Source organism: Anas platyrhynchos, chromosome 4 (genome assembly GCF_047663525.1).
Source record: "Anas platyrhynchos isolate ZD024472 breed Pekin duck chromosome 4, IASCAAS_PekinDuck_T2T, whole genome shotgun sequence".
NCBI lineage: Eukaryota > Metazoa > Chordata > Aves > Anseriformes > Anatidae > Anas > Anas platyrhynchos.
In genome coordinates, this window is record NC_092590.1 from 20,384,457 (window position 1) to 20,402,137 (window position 17,681).

General features: G+C 34.8%; 1 protein-coding gene across 3 annotated transcripts in view; it reads left to right on the forward strand.

Moving 5' to 3' along the window:
• The window catches only part of TUSC3 (tumor suppressor candidate 3), a 119,170-nt gene extending 103,130 nt beyond the window's left edge, over window positions 1–16,040 (forward strand). The window contains exons 8-10 of one of the 3 annotated variants that reach the window (XM_038178699.2): window positions 5,571–5,645; window positions 7,685–7,775; window positions 10,171–15,725. In XM_038178699.2, coding sequence (XP_038034627.1) covers window positions 5,571–5,645; window positions 7,685–7,775; window positions 10,171–10,177 — 173 coding nt within the window. In that variant the 3' untranslated portion in view covers window positions 10,178–15,725. Of the gene's footprint in view, window positions 1–5,570; window positions 5,646–7,684; window positions 7,776–10,170; window positions 15,726–15,747 lie in introns of those variants that run through there. The other 2 variants (XM_038178698.2, XM_038178700.2) reach the window with 2 other exon arrangements.
• The last annotated feature ends 1,641 nt before the right edge of the window (window positions 16,041–17,681 follow it).

Below are 17,681 nucleotides of genomic sequence, written 5' to 3' on the forward strand. Positions count from 1 at the left end.
TGAGTTGAGGGGAACTTGACTGCCAAGACTAACTTGTAAAAGCTGTATAACTTCTAAAATTCTGGAAAGCTATTTGGTGTGTCTGAGGCCAGAGTGTCTTGAGCTGAGCAAGAAATGGAGCAAAGGGGGCAGGCGACTTGTAAGGATGAATAAGGAACTCCTGACAAAACTCAAACATAAGTTGGAGGTATACAGGAGATAGAAGCAGGGACCACATGGGGTGAACATGGGGATGTTGTCAGAGTGTGGAAAAATGTGACAAGGAAGGCCAGAAGACTGAGGAATGAAAGACAATGAATGTTACTCTAGTCTTCAAAATGGGCAAGAAGGGAACTGCAGGCCAGTCAGCCTCACCTCAATTCCTGGAAAGGGATTCCCTGGAGATATTCAAAAGCTTTCTGGACACAATCCAGATGTAACGTGCCCTAGGGGACCCTGGTTGAGCAGAGACGTAGGACTAGATGATCTCAGCCATTCTGTGTAATGTTCAGGGTTGTTGCTGTGATGATCAGTACATCTAAGTTCAGGCAATTAAAAGTACTGAGGTATGTTCTGATTCTGTACAATTAGTGAGTAAATTAAGCTCATATTCAAATCATTTTCAAATTATGCTCTGTTTTCTCAGCTGATGATTTAGGAGTCATCCCTCTTCGCTGAGATCAAACATACAAAGATTGCTATCTTAAACTTGCCTCCTTCCTCAGCCCTCAAGGCCTGTTGAACCATCCACTGAGATAGTTATGATCTAATTCAGAATCGATGATACATTGAAGAGCCAAAGTGGAATATTAGAATCGTTGTTCATGAACTGAAGTGACAATGTCATGAAAGAAACTGAGAAATGTTTAAATTTGGAACTGTACTTTTTGTCTTGATTATTATCTTCACACTAACGTAAAAAAGTCAGATTCTCAAGGTAGAAAAGTGATTAATACCTTGTTTTCAAGAATTGCACATAGCTAAAGAATATTTCCTAAACAGAATGATTGGAATGCATGTTATCTTGGGATTTCTCAAATGTAAGTTGAAAGTTAAATACACCTTGAAATGGTTCAGTTAAAGAATGTGTAATGTGGTCAATATTTCTGAAGTTATAACAGGTATTTTAGAGGTTTAAATATTAGCAGGAAAACGTTAAGGCTGGTATTTCTCTAGGTAAGTGGGATATGTCCTTCTCATAAGGGGGCAGTAAAGAATTTTATCATGTTTTACTTAGTATTACTCAGAGAAAAAAAGGGGGGGGGAAATAAAGGCATTGATTTTCCTGTAAATCTTGATACTTCTTCACCAAAAAAAAAAAAGTAAAAAAAAAAAAAAAAAGTATGTGCTTTCCTTTTATCCATACACAATAAAGTGAGTAAGAGGTTTTTAAAGTTCAAGGGATAACCTGTCCCTATTTTAGTTAACAATAAACTGAGCACAAAGTTGAGTGGATGAACATTTTGTCCTCCTGTTGTTCTTGCTCATGTGTTATTAAGCAAGCTGTGTGATCTGCAGCTTTAATGCACTTGTTTCTTTATGTGAATAATGTTAATGTAGGTTTTGTTTTTTATTCTTGGCAGTAATCCAGCAGATTATGAATGAGACCATCAAACTTTTTCACAAAGGTAACGAGTTGTCTATCAATTAATTTTCTCTCCTTTTCCTCCCCGCTCACAACAGATTAGGACTAAATTTGTGAAGAACATATACAAATGATACATTAATACACTTATGGATTACCATATTTTCTTCCTTTTGGGTATTCTGGCTGGAATTAGTAGCAATTAAATTTTCAGTCAAAGGATGCTAATAAACACTAGCCAGAATTTACTAGTAATCACTTTCATTTTGTAAGGTAGCTATCATTCTGGAGTTTTTTGATGCAATGTTTATTTTTGTTTTTTAATACTTCCAGGCAAGCATCTTGGTATTTACAGAGCTAAATATTATGCTCTGCTACTGCTGATCATTTTATAAATAATCTTATGAATTTTGGTGATCACTGTTTTTCATCATGCTATTAAACTGATCTCCCTCATGTATCAAAATATTTGGAGCCTTTTCAAAAGAACTAACTGAATTGTGTATGTTGTCAATTTCTATGAAAAGTATGTACCAGCTGGGGAAAAAAGGGCAGCAGAATTTCAGTAGGTAAATCATTCCAAATTTAAAAATGAGAAGATATTTAACTGGATTTGCACTCACACAAACTACCTACAAAAGTATACATTTATCAGAAAACATAAGCACCTGAACTTGACACATTTGCTAGCTGTGGTTTATCTGAGTGCCACATTTCCCTCATGTTTTCAGGATAATTGCATGATGCATAGTAACAGGGATAAAGAGAAACAGAAAATAAGTATGTCTTTTAATGCCATCTTATTTTTTGTGCATAGAAAACTTCGAAGTAAACAATATTCCAAGTAACTAATACTGGAGAAATATGTTATCATAAAAGATTACCTTTGTAGCTAGGACCATTGAGCTATTTTGTGAAAGATCTAAATAATGTAAAAAAAACATGCAGTATTAGGAAACAGTAGCCCGATATAGTAAGTTAGGCTAAGAATTCTGTGGTAAAAAGCTAATGATTGCATTGAAATCAGAACTCAGTAATACTGATTCTTTTGCTTCAGTGTCATAAAGTAAGTGACACACTCACTGTTAGAGTGTGAAGTTATAAAGCTGGTGTCATTGACACTAACCAAGTGAGGCTAAAGTTAGAAAGCAACAACTGAAGCAAAAATAGTGACAGTGTGAGGGAAGTTGTAGGGGTAATGATGTGAGACTCCAAAAGACTTGGGGAAAAAAATCAGCACAGTTCACTGTGCCAGTGCTCCGTCACCCACACAGTAAAGAAGTGCTTCCAGATGTTGAGTTGGAACCTCGTGTTCCAGATTTTGCACTGAAACAAACTATTCATTATCTGAAGCTTCAAACTCCTTGTATATTTACCTACTAGTTTTTTTCTTGTTTTTCTTTTACTTTTCATCTGCAGTCTTCCCAGTAGTAATATGTCTATGTTTGATGCATTCTCATTATTTCCAGGTTATTTTTGCCTTCAGTTGTATTTAAATGCCAAAAGTACTTAGATATACAATTCCACATATGTTAATGTCTGATTAATGAAACTAACATCTTCTGAGATTCACAATGAAGCATCCTGGTGCACAAGTCCCTTGAAATCACCAGTTCCTTTAACACAGTCCACATCTGGACAGCATTGCATTAGGAACAATCAATACATTTTAGACCTGTTCTTTCAAAACAGGCATTGAAAAAGAAGATAGTAGTGATGCTGATGTCTCTCAACATAAATTTAACAAATTCCTATGTCTATTGATTCTGAGTTTCTGATACTTTGGGGAAAAACAAACAAATTATAAATGGCCTTAAGACTGGGAATTGAAAGAGATTTTTCCCCGGTATTGTAGGGATTCAGTTATAGTCTTTCTTAATTTTCTCTGTCTTTTAGAATTTTGCATTTTTTCTCTACGTAAAGTAGGACAGCATCATCAGAAAGACGGGGAGTGAGTTTAGGAGGAATTAGATCCCCATTTTTTCACTCCCCAGCCAATTCTAAGCAATGATTTTGTGCAGAACTTGAATATAACCATTTATTCAAAAGGGTCACTCTGTGCCTTATAGCTTGTACATGCGTGAGAAAAGTAATTCAGGCTACTAATGTGTTGCTAGTGTCTAATTTAGGACTGTAGATAAGATGTCTGTACCCAAAAGATTGTGTATACTTGTATTTATTTGATATTGCAGAGATGAGTATCTACCTTTTTTTCAACACTGATGCTTATTTTTGTTAATCCCATTATTCAATATTTAACTTTTCTTATTCTTCATGTATGAAATCTAGAAGTCTCAAATGTGAATCATAGAGTCATAGAACAGTTTGGGTTGGAAGGGACCATCTAGTTCCAACCTTTCTGCAATGGTCAGGGATGCCACCCACTAGATCAGCTTGCTCAGAGCCTTGTCCAACCTGGCCTTAAACACCTCCAGGGATAGGGCATCCACAACCTCTCTGAACAACCTGTTCGGTGCCTCACAACCCTCTGAGTGAAGAATTTCCTTCTAACCTCTGATCTAAATCTCTCCTCTTTTAGTTTAAAGCCACTACCCCTAGTCAGGCTGTTGATCTCCACTGAAGTGGGATGATGTTAGCATTGACATGCTTTTAGCTTTTCCAAGTGATAAGACAAGGGGAAATAGCCTCAAGTTGCTACAGGGGAGGTTTAGGTTGGATATTAGGAGAAATTTCTTCACTGAAAGGGGTGTGCAGTATTGGAATATGCTGCCCAGAGAAGTGGTTGAGTCACCATTCCTGGAGGTCTTCAAGAAATGTGTAGATTTAGAACTTATTAGCATGGTTTAATAGTAGACTTTAGTACTAGGTTAAAGGTTGGATTAGATGATCTTAGAAGTCTTTTCCAACATGAATGATTCTATGATTCTATGACATTTCTAATAGTTTTGCCCAGTCTCAGTTTGAAATTGTATAACTGCAATTTAAGATGTCTTTAAGAATTTTGCTCTAATATTGATCATTTCTAACATGAAAAAAATACGTAAATACAAATATTGATAGGATTAGTGCAAGTATAATGTTAGAGGATGCACATATTGTTCATGGTTGTAGCATGTTTGAAGTAGCTGTCGTGCATTTATCTGTGTAGGTAAATTGGAATACATCTCATTCTTAAAGCTGATAGTCTGTCATCCTGCTACCTAGCCCCAGAGTCAGTAAAATTAAAAAAAAATAAAAAAAATCCTTATTCAAGATTCAGTTGTCTCAAAGTTTGCGTTTTCTGACATCGTGAAATATAACTCACATGACATGCTCCTGCTTCAGTGTGGCATTCATGCATGCCTCCTCCTCAGAACAGATGTTAAGCACAGTAGTAACCATTCTTTTTATTTATACAATTTCAAATAAACAATTAAGTGAATGGTTTAAGATCTTGCTAAATTAGTCAAATTGCTTTATCATTATGTGCTTGTTCGTATTTGTAACAGTAATAATTAGGCAATAAAACACTGCAAGTGACTGAGGACTTTGCCTCTGGGATGTTTCTCTGCTGAACTATTAAGCAATATGACACTAAAGAGGGAGCTAATATCTGTCTAGAAGCAGAGGAAGATAAAGCAGTCCAACTGCTTCAATTTTCATTAAAAAAACAAACAAAAAAAACAAACAGCAGTGAACTGTGTGCAATAACAGTGATTTCTGGTTTTAGTCTCCATTGTCTAAAATCTTTTATTTCCAATATATGGAATATTGGAAGATATTGGGGAATAGCTATTTCCGTAACTCTCCAAATGTTGTGTGTCCTACATGAGGACTTACCCTTTAAAAGATTTTGAACCTCCTATCCTCTTTTGTGTCGAATGCACAAAGGAAAATGTTGCTACCTACTTTTCCTACAGGTGAATCTATTGTTACGGTACAGATTGTGATATGCAGCTTTGTATGTAAATATTTTATTACCTTGAAAACTTTAGTTTTTAGCTGTACCTTTGTGACTTTCTGAGGTATCCACACATCTGCCGTTTCCTTGACAATGGCAATACAGATGCTGCTATCACCATGGGAATGGTACTCCTGAATGAAGCTGCTACTTCCAAAGGGGATGTTGGAAAGAGGAGAAGTAAGTTGCTTATTTCAATTAAAATAATGTTTGCACAATTAAAAGATATTGAGAAATTACAGATGAATCTGATTAATCCTGATTAAGTTTTCAAAAGGTATCCCTTAAGCCAATTTTTAAGTTTTGTGGTGTGGAAAAGATAGCATAAACCTTCAGGAGATAAAGCTGCATTCATATGAAGTTGTAGCTGTAAAATATATATATATATATATATATATATATATATATATATATATGCATGAATATGTATATATATAAATGGCTTAAGCATCCTCAGCCAACCTACAGGTTGACACAGCATCTCCATGACGTAGTAAGGCATAGTGTGAATGATTTTTGGCTTAGGATTATTTGAAAGTCAGTGAGTTAGAGAATAAGAGTTATAAAATATTGTTTTTAAAACATGAATGCAGGCATTTAAAATGCTTAAGATGACAATATTGGAAGGAGTGGAAACAACTCTCTTACTTGGTACACTTTGCCAATATTGTAAGTTTCCGCAGGAAAGTGAAAGCCCAACAGTATAGAACATACCCTATTCTGTAATGTCTAAAGATTCTAAGGCTGAAGTGCAAGTTTAATATTTTTCTGAATTTCATTGTCATTCAGAATATTTAAAAGATTTTTGGCAATAAGTCGTGTAAGAGCATGATATGAAAGTATGTAACTAATACTGCTTTTGAAAGAGACATTGACATGAGTTTAATTGGCATGCGATCATAGATCCAGATTGCAGCTGGGTGTGTGAACGTAAGCATAGTGAAATAACAACGGACTACAGTACAAAATCAAACTCCTTTCTGCTTGTGGTCCTTACATGAATGCTTTCTGTGTACTTGCCTTGCATTGTTTGTTCATGCTTATGAATTTATTTATTCATGTTTTGAAGTCATATTTGTGACTGATGATTTTTTGATGATGAAATGTGTTTATAAGATTTGTAAATGGCTCATTTTCTTAAAATAACTGCAGAAATCGTATATTTAAATTTACATATGTCAGTTTTCACATGGCCAATTTTAATGAAAAAATGCATCTGTTTTCAGGTTTACTGACTTCATGGTTGCTTGTTCTTTGCTCAAAGCCAGCCACTTTTGACACATAAGTATTGCAATTAAATAGCAAAGGTTTGCCTAGGTTAGGAATAGTATAAGAAAAGCTTTTAAAACCAAATTTGCTCATTAGAACCAAAACATAACCTAATGTAGATGAGGTGCATCTCAATTATCTGCAACAGCTTGTAAAACATTTCTTTTTTTTTTTTTTTTTCCCACTTACGTACAATTGAGTGAACAGTGATGACTGATAAAATTTTATGCTATGGCACATAGGTGCCAACTGCTGTTTCACATATCATTTTTTAATTTAAGTTTTTAGTTTGCTAATTCATTTGTAGCCTGAAAAGACTTAAAAGAGCTTGCATCTCATCTAGGTGCTATGAGAAGCTCTGTGTCATTATTGCTTATCTTCAGTACCAGAAGATTAATAATGTTGTTAAGAGTAAAAAATAATTTGGCTACCAATCTTGGAACTTAATACAGTGTAATGTTGTATCCATTAAGAATTAGATAAAGTAGCTACTAAACAGCCTTTGCTGTTACTTTAGCCTTAGAGGGTTGACTAGAGAGAGAACATGATTCCATTAGTCAAGCAATATTTTTCTAAATGTGATTTGTTTCTGAAAAGAACAAGCAAAAACCTGAAATGACATTACTTGATATGTATAATTTACAGGGTTACTAAATCCATTATCAGTGGTAAGGTGTTTGTATCCACACACATTTGAGTTGCAAATTGCTACTCTTTTCTTGAAAATACATTCATACTGACAAGTTATTTTTTCTTAATAACCATAAATATTATTTCCATGTGTGTTTGAAATCCTGTCAGAAGATAGCGGGCATCAGTAGGCAAGGCAGCAATAGTTTTGTATTTCACTGTCAAAATTCCTTATAAATGATTGACATAAATAATATTCTTTGTAGAAATTCCAGTTTAAATCTTTTATATGCTAGTAAACAAAGTTGTTTTCTTTCCAGTAATATGCCTGGTAGGCCTGGGTCTGGTGGTCTTTTTCTTCAGCTTCCTTTTGTCGATATTCCGTTCCAAATACCATGGCTACCCATATAGGTAATCTCTCAATAAATTCAAATTTTATATATTTCAGTAACTTTGAATAAGTTTAAGAATAGCTTTTAGGTAACAGATATTTATTTTTTATCACTGGAGTCTGTGGGATCTGGAAGAAGTAGGAAGAAAGGTGATTAATCAAAATGAACCAAAAAGGGCTGGAAAGCTAGTGGGGTTGACATGACTGTTACTGCAGATCAGTTAAATTGGTTTGAGCACAGACCATGGCATCTACGGTGCCACCACTAAAAATGCAAAGGAAAACATATGCTTGAATTTATAAACCTTTTTTAGATATTTTTTTGTGCATCTTTAAAACTAAGATAAAAGAAACACCAAACCAGTGTACAGTGCTAAGCTATGCTTTATCACCAAGTTCCATCTTTTTTGTAAGAAACACGAGAGAGGAAATAAAGGGTTATGATCTTTAATTATATCTATATCTGCCAATTAAACAGTTGTAGTTTGTCAGACAAGAAGAAAAAAGTGGAGAAATAGTAAAGGAAAAACAGTTCTTGCCCAAGGATGTAGGGAAGCTCTCTCCATTTTGCAGGTGGATGCTCTCATCTGTGAGTCACCTGTAGAGTTCTAGACTTGATTCACATCGCCTTGCTCATCTGTTAACGTATTTTTTCAGCAGCCTGTTAAGAATCCATATAATTTTCTCATGATCCCAGTATAATTTTTTTACATGAAAAATCCTACCCCAGAGGAAAGGGAAATGTGCAATTATGTGAAGTCTTCAGTGCTGTAGTAATGATGGCCCAGGCTACTGAGATAAAAGCCATACAGTGACATTTCCTGAGTCATCAAGTTTGTGGAACAAAACAGAGAGATCTGTTGATTTTTCTCATTCAAAGCTTTCTTTTATAAGATGACTAAAATATTTTTAACGAGGAAGAGTCTTCTGTTGTTCCAACAAATCTCCAAGATTAATAGTTTTGTTCCGTTGACTTTTGATCTTATTTGAAACTATGCTGTTCTTTCTTTTGCTCCAGTCTTTGCTCCTTTTTAATATTTTTTCATGTATATATATGTTCATATTATACAGTTGGCATAATCTTAATGTGCTATGTGAGGCTTTACAATAGAGATAAGATGCATGTGAGCTGTTTTCCTCCCTCTAGCTGTCCACAATGCATTTTAAATAATATGTTGGCCTTATTTCCAGTAAAATTATTTTTTATAAACTAGTAGACTAATCATTCACAGAATATTAATCTACATCACTATTTAACATGGATGAAAGTAAGTGGATGATATTCAAGTTGCTGTACAGATACAGTAATATTTTGCTGAAAGATCTGACATGATGAAATGTCATCTAATATATATACAAAATATAAATAAAGGAAGCTTTTGCACAATAGATTGAAGGCTATATTTTGAAGTAGAGAACAAAAGAACTGTCTGTTAATTTTAACAGTTCCGCTGTTAATGCCACTGTTAACAAATCATGTAAAGAATACTTCTACAGTTTTTCTTAGTGTTGCATTCTATGACTAGCTCTTGTGCACTAGTGCAGTAGCCAGCTTTATATTCTGTGCTTTGTTCTACCATTCAAGACAATAGAGCTCTTCCCCTTGCAATATGCACAGAAGGGCTGTTCCTGCTTTTTACTCTTTCCTGCTGGAAAGGGAAGAGCTCTTTAAAGAGCTCAATACTATAATACTGCAAGATTTCATCAGTATGGGGTTTGTAATTTTCAATTTGGGGTAGTCTGTACAGCTTCTCAACATATTCTACTTTTTAGCCTTCAATAACTTGGGGTGAAGAACAGAATCTAGTCTCCAAAAGCATGAGATATTCTTACTTCCCATTAAGAGCTTAGGTTGAAGTAATTATTAGCTTCATCTGCAGCATATTAAGGTCACTTTTCATTTTTAATTCTTTCATCTTAGGAATGTTCTTACCACATATTAACAACATGCTTATATGATTTTGCCAGCTTCCAGACCTTGCATGGTATTTCTGAATGCTAACACTAGACATTTTTGACTCTCATGTTACACTTAAGATGTCTGAGGTTGAACTGTACCTTGTGAACACAACACCATAGATGGTCATGCATACCTGTTTTCTGGGGGATTTCCTTCTTTTCTTGCTAATGTTTTTTGCTGTAAATTTTGGGGAAGCAGATTTTTTTTTTTTCAACAACTGGATCTGTTCTTAGTGAAAAAATAAGACATCTTTTTTTCAGTTGTCTAGCAGAAGTTGAAGCCTGTGTAGATTTTAGACTCCTCTGTTAGTATCCAAACTAAGAATAAAGGATGTGAAGAAGCAGGAGAAAAAAAAAAAAAAAGAGAGAGAGAGAGAATTTGATATCTATCAAAGGTTCGGTAAATTTAATTTGATATGCAATGCATGTGGAAAAATGCACGTTATTATGTTACAGCTGGTGAAGAAAGAAATAAAAGAACTCCAGGATAGTGCTGAAAAGAATGATTCATTACAGTCCTGTTAAAGAGAGATACTGCTTCATCATGCTGCTACTGTGAAGAAACTGTTAGACCCATAAACCAAAATCTGTCCTAAGGAGCTGAGTTAGAATCAGCATCACAACTCACTAATCAATACCCATGAGATAAATTCATGAAAGAATGAACTCCATGGATGCTAAGTACATGAGAAACATTTAGTAGCTGACTTGGTGTGTTGAAGTTGTTCCTTGTTTTTGTTTTTGCCACATTACTGCTTCTACAGGATTTAGCAAGGTTTTACAGACTTGCTTGTACTCTTCTAGATTCTCTGTGTTTTCATGGGAATGAACTAACCATTCAGTCTTAAATCCTCATTCAGTGCAGAATTACTGGAAACCGTCACTAGAACTGATCCTATTACTTTGCCATGATGAAATTTCATTTTGTTGTTTCCAAATGTTTAATTTACTTATCTGTTCCTTTCCATTGTTAAGGGGAGATTTTCCTTTGAGGGTTTTGTTGGTCTCTTGGGTAGTTCTGAACCCATTTTCTGTTCTGTTATTGTAAATAAACATACTATTGATTCTTTGACACTTCAGTTGTCTCAACCATGTGGTCTACATGAAACTGCCATACTCTTTCTGAAGAGGAGAAGTTTCTTTATGCTCATACTTAATTAATTTTAATTTTAAGTGAACACACAGAACAGTAAGGTAGACTAAGTATATAAATTCTGTTATGTTCTCATTGCTCCATTAATTTTATATCCTGCTCTTAAATCTTACTCATATATGCTGATACACATTGATCTTTTTGTCTGAATTTCTCAGCATCTTTCCAAAGAGTTTCTTGTCCCATCAATTGATCCTGGTGTAAATATGTCTTACAATGTGAAATATGTCTGTCTGTTTACTTTCACTGTTAGTAGGTTTCACCTTGAAACTATCAGTCTTTATGTGATAAATTGTCCTCAGGCTAGTAAAGCTTTGTCTGTAGCAACAGTAGCAACAATGCATACTAATGATTTGTCAGAAAAAAAGAAAGAATGTTTTTGAAAGAATCTACACATGCCTAAAGCACTATTTAAAGAAAATGTTGTTTTAATGCTATATACATAATCACAAGCATCAACTTCTGTCTTAAAAAAAAAAAAAAAGGTCTAATATACCAAATCGTTTGTGTTGTCACTAAACAATCAAGTCATCTGTGAAGCAGTATGCAGTATGCATCAATAAAAACTGAAAAAGTAACATAACCTTCTCTGCATCCTCATTCTCTCCACTGACCTCTATGTAGTGAAGATAAATCAAAAACAGAGATAGGTAAACATAAAGCAGGAGTCAAAAACTGGAGTAAAACAGTCATTTCCTTTTCTAACGTGCATAAATAAAAGTACTGGGAATGCTGTTACCTCCTTGACCCCAGTAATGCCATTGTCAGTGTTAATTTCTGTGACAAACAGAAAAGTGCTAGAGAACAGCACAAGTCTATAAACGTGCTCTTTAGAGGGCATGTATGTATGTAGGAAGGGAAAGTAACATTATGTTTACATTATTTTTGTCTACTTCAGACATCTTCCAATTAAGTTTTCAATTCTTCCTTCCACAGAATATTACTTTCTGAAGGTTAGTGTTGGGAAAAAAAAAAAAAAAAGTTCCTATGTTGGTAAAATACTCTTATACGATCAACTTTTGGAATGAGAGAGGTGATGCAAAATGGAGGTCACTGTGAAGGTTACTTACTGAGTACACAATCATGATGGATGAGTTAGCATGTAATAAATCTCTCCCCTGGAGCCATTTTTACCAGGGCAGATTTTTTTCATGCTGGTACTAAACTACATTTTTGTAAGGAGCAAGATGGAATCTTTAATTGTGCTAAAACTTTTAATTGTTGTCATTAATGGCTGAATGATAATTCATTAATTTTATTTCACACTGTTGAACATTTTCCCCTTTATAAAGCTATCTGGATAAGATAGGAGTGTTGTTAGGAATATTTTTACAAGCTTTTTCACCCCAACATTTAAACTGAATAAGTGATATATTAAGTATTAGATATTCAGTCATTGAGCAATAAAATTTCACTATATCAGCACAAAATTTTATCAGTAACTAGTACACATGGAAACAACAGAGAGAATATACTTAACTCTGAGCCAAAAGTATGAACTCTAGGTTAGCTTTTCTGGTCAGAAAAGAGCTTTGAAAGTTCAGTGCAAATGTCACTTCAGGCAGTTGCAGTCCAAAAAAAGCACAGAAAATGTTAAGAATGAGAAAGAACAATACGAACAAACCAGAAGGTATCAGTACACTAGCACAGTAGTGTATTATTATGAATATTAGGAATGTAAATATTTGTAACACTGGTTTCTTCAAGAGGACAGACAGACAAAAGTCTTACCCACTGTTTACTAATATTAAAAAAAAAAATCTTTTTTCTTTCTTTTTTCTTTTGAGCTTTGGCTGAAATTTACCAAGTGTGTTGTCTTTTATGCTTTATTTTCTGCATTAATTTTTAGTATGGTTTTGTTATTGTTCACACTTCTTACAGTCCTTTCAAGTCTACGACTTACCATGTACTTTTTTCTTAATCTGATTTTAAATCATATGAACAGCTGAAAAGTTGAAGTTTTCAAATAATTTTTAAGTTGCTTGCATTATGCAACAAAAGTTGGTGTTTGTTTGTTTGTTTGTTTTTTAACTTGCATTTGAGTGTTTCATTATCAGATTAGCCTTTATAGCAATTGCATTTGTGTACTATTGAAAAGATTAATGTGAAGAAGTTTTAGTTAAATCATAAAGAATAATCAGCCTTCAGAACTATGTACTGGCAGAATGGAAAAAATACATATTCTGTATTGACTAGCAGAGAGAAAGAACTAAGCTACAAGATAGCATGATGAATAAAAGATGCCTTATTTTCACGAAATGAACATAAATGTTAAGTCAGACATGAAGTATTCATTCATTGCTTAGAGAAAAGCAGTCAGTGCAACTTGAACAGACAAATTACAAGATGCCCCAGAGCTGCAAAACTCCTTGCATTCACTGTATACCCCATATAAGAAGTGTCTATCCTCACTGTAATTAAATTAGTTTCAGTAAAGAAAACTTGCATAATAATGAACAATAGAGATTAAATACAAGTGAATAAAATAGAATAGTTATTTCTTAAAAATATATTGGTAAAATATAAATGCACATGTATGCAGACAAATTATTTTTTTTTAATAGATATGAGTGCTACAAAGAACTGCTCAGGTGTGCCACACTGACTTCATGCCTAATTAGTTTGATTCACGTTTATGAACTGATAAATGTATTTCTGTTGAACACCGAGATTCACAGTCAGGTCTATGGTGCTCAGCAAAATAGGTTATTTTCCTCAAAACAGAGGAAATAAGAATAATTTTAAAAGACAGGAGAATTACAATACACATTTATCAAGACAATGTACCTCAAATTTATTGTTTTTATATTATTATTCTTAATGTGGCTGGGCAGCAGTTTCTTGAGAAAGAAGCTGTCCATTGAAATGGAAACAAAACAGCCCAGTCTCCTCCGTGCATCCAAACTATCCAAGAGCATACCTAATTAATGAATAGCCACAAACCATTGCATTTCTCTCCATAAGAAATGTCCACATTCAGTGCCAGTTTGTAGACCTGAATTTCAGGTGAAGAACAGACCTGAATTTCAGGTGTCTGGCCCCATAGCACATCTCCTAAGAAGGGAATGCTTCTTCCTGTGGCAGTTTGCATGCTGTTCAATGAGTAGGATTTCTGTGATTGTCACCATTAGAAATTTCTTTTAGCATGTATAGCTTTCCTATAAGTCTTATAAGTTCTGCCATTTCCTCCTACCTGCTGTACCCATTTCCATTTAGTTAATGTCTGGAAGGGCACAGTTTGGCCATCCTTTCCTGCTGTGCTTTGCCTAAGGGGATATGGTTTCTTTTTTTTTTTTTTTTTCTTTTTGCAGATCTTTTCCAACAGATGTTGTCCAACTTGTCATAGATTTTTCAGAAACGCTGCCTCCTCCCCTTCTTTTTTGGCTACTCCCTATATCATGATTTTTATGATGTTTTTGCTTTTTGTCATTTTCCACCTTTGGCTTTTTCCTTTTTTGAGCATCTCTTTGGCTTGTTTTATAATTTCTACATTACTTTCAGTGTTTACCTTACGCATGTTCCATATTATGTCTCTTAGCTGCTAAAGATGCGGTTCAGTTACAAATAGAAAGTAAGGAACAGTAAATACAACAGTGTAGTTCAAAATGACGCTGCTATATTTATATATTCCTACAGTTATATCTTTCAGTCTTTCAGCCCTGTCTATCAACACAACCTGCATGATTACTGTACTCTTCACCCTTCCCACTCTTCACCTCCAAAATTTTTCACTGACTGAATTCCTCTCTTCTCTCCCCTCCTCTCAATTCCTTCTTTCCTATACATGGCCTTAAATACCAATCTATGACCTAGGTTATTTTTCTAGTATACTGTGCTCAGCATTCTCTTCTCTGTTCAGCACCTTACAATTCACCTCATCATGCAGTTGTTCTTGCTAGCTTTTCCCTTTCAGTAATCACCCTCCAGCACCCAACCAGTTGCCATCTGTTTTGCCTTGGTTTGTATGTCTTGCCTAATAAGCGTGTCAACTTTTTACAGCAGGGAACATCTTTATACTGGTACTGTCTTTTAAGCTTATGGCAATTGCATGGCTGTTCTGTAATGAGTAATTAATTATGCCATTAATGAAAAACTGATGAAGTTAATACAATGTGTACGCTAGAGCACACTGCATGTCTATAAAGGAGTGGAAAGATCTTTTATGCAAAGCTAGAGGCAGCGAAGCTGTAGAAATCCTTCCATTCAGTAGCTCATTGTTTTTATGTTTGTACTGTTAACTGAGTCTGTGATTGTGTCTTTGTGTTCCCATTAACCTATTTGTAAGATAACTCTTCTTTGGTAAAGTCCTTGTAAATCCCCAAATGAAAGGTATGACAAGCAATGTGTATGTTTTTTGTTTGTTTGTTTGTTTTTGTAGATAAAAAGCTGTGTTCTGGGGTAAAGAAGCAACAATGTCATCTGAAACTTCTTAATTTATTAAAACATTAAAAATGTAGGAAACTGCAGCCTTACAGAGCCTTGCTAAGTCCTCTATACCCTCTTTGCTCAGGGGCCACTTCAACAGTAAAGAATGCTTAAAATAAATCTGAAACATCTCCTGGGAGAGGTAGTTCTCACTTTAAGTAGTAAGAGCAGATGCAGAGCTTGATTGAAGAGAACAGATGTTTGAAGTGCATTTTGCTTTTTAATTTTTTTAATAGGAAAATTTAAGCTTCAGTCACTCAGGTTTTTATTTGATGGCTTTCATCTTGCTTAGTAATTACTTAATGGGATATAAAAATTTAAGAGATTATTACACAAACATTGGATGACTTTTCAAATGAATGTTTTCAAGTCCTTGTTTATTCTTTTTGAAATAATTGTGATGCTATATTTTATAGACATTTCTCAGCATTTAATCATGTTTCCTTTCTTTTCAGCTTCTTAATTAAATGAATTCAAGAGGGATTCATTTAGAGCTGCTTACCATGAAGATAAGCTGTTACTGATATTATCTGCCCGCCAATGTTACATGTATTCAAGAATCTTTTGTTGGTTCGTCTGTTTTTGTGATAATTTATATAGTATGCCGATAGAGAAATGAATACAGTTTTATGCAATGAATGCTTAATTTATAGAAACATACAGTAAACGTCTCATTGGGAAGTGCTAAAAAGTTATGAATATAGTATACTTAGTGCTCAAGAATTTAAATAAATTTCTTTATAATGTGCTTCTGTTTAAGTCTTCCTCATTGAGAAGAATACAAGGTGTATTGCCAGGATTTTTCATCTGAATTTTGTTAAAAGCTTTTGAGATGTGTTTTGGCATATGAACAAAATATTGTTAACATTTAACAATTCCATACATCTTGCTAGCACTTTGCTTTGAAACTGTTATCTTAGGGGACAATAGAATTCAGCCCAGAAGCTTTAATTTTACGTGATTGTTTGCACACTGAGCATACTAACACAGTGTCATGTAGGATTCCCCCAAAACACAGCGTAGCTCTTTGGTAGCCATTCTAGAGATGGTACAACCTTACATATTTGTAGCTACCATTACAAGAGTAAGGATCAAGGAAGTCTTGGAAAAGCCCCATCTGTTCATTTTTACTGTACTATTAAATAAACCTCCAATTAGCCAGACAACTCAATGCCTTTGTCTCCAGTTCTAGAGGTACATTTAGGACTCACCTAATGCTAGTCTTACTCAATGGAGTTTGGAGTGATATGGAGCGAACAGCCTGTCAGCATTCATTTTGGCAGGTTAATAGAGTCCCTAATTCACCTCCAGCATATTGAGCCATTAGTATAAAATGATATTCCACAGGCATATTTTCATGTTGGATTTCTTTTTTCTTTTCCTGGCTCAGCACTTAGTTCATCTCTCTTCCATACCAAAGGATGTAATTCAGAATGGTTTGTGGAACCTTCCAGTCAAGAAGGCTTAGATCAATCAGAACTACACATACGATTTTTCGTAGGACCAGTTCACTATCACTGGCATTCCAGGAATAAAGTCAGGTTGGAATTTCTTTATGTATCATATACAAATGCCTCTAAATATGAAAATAAAATTCACTAATCTGTACAAAACTCCCTTCATCTAATGCTCTAGCTATTCCTTTTCTGGAACCTCGAGTTATGTTAACAACTGGGAAACCTTTTAGGACAAGAAAAGGCAGGAAGGACATAGTATATCTTACACAAAAATGCAGCAAGACTGCTGGTGTGAAAATGTTGCAAAGTTGTAGATCAATATATAAACCAGAAGCTGGGGAAAAAAAAAATGACAAAATCAAAGCACCTGGTTCATAGCCTGCCATGAAACATGAAGGTGAATTTAGCCTTGTCAAAGGTACTCTGAATGTTAGCTAGAACACCTCACAACATGTAGGGAAGGCAAATCAGGCTGCCCACAGTGCCAGTTGACTGACATGTATCAGTATGGTGAAGCTAAGGCAGAATTTACAAGTGCTTTATGTCAACACTAGAAGCTTAAAAAAATAGGTGGAAGAATTAGAATGTGTGGTGCCAAACCACAGCCCTGGGATAACACATCAGAGAGACCTGGTGGGGAAAAGAAGTCTGTAAGACACTGTTGCCAGACTTCTGCCTTAGGAATGGCACAGCAGGATATGTGGGTGATGAAGTGGCACTGTGCATGAGGGATTACAAGTGACAACATAGAAGTCTTATGGGGTGGAGGGAAGGGGAAGTATAACTATAATTCTCTGTGGTTGGAAGTCTGTAGTCCTTTGTTCTACTGACCCCTAATCAAGATGATGATATTGATCAGGAAGTAAGGCAAGAGAAACTGCAACACTCAGGGAGTAATAGTGAGAGATCTCAATATGACATCCTGATGAGAT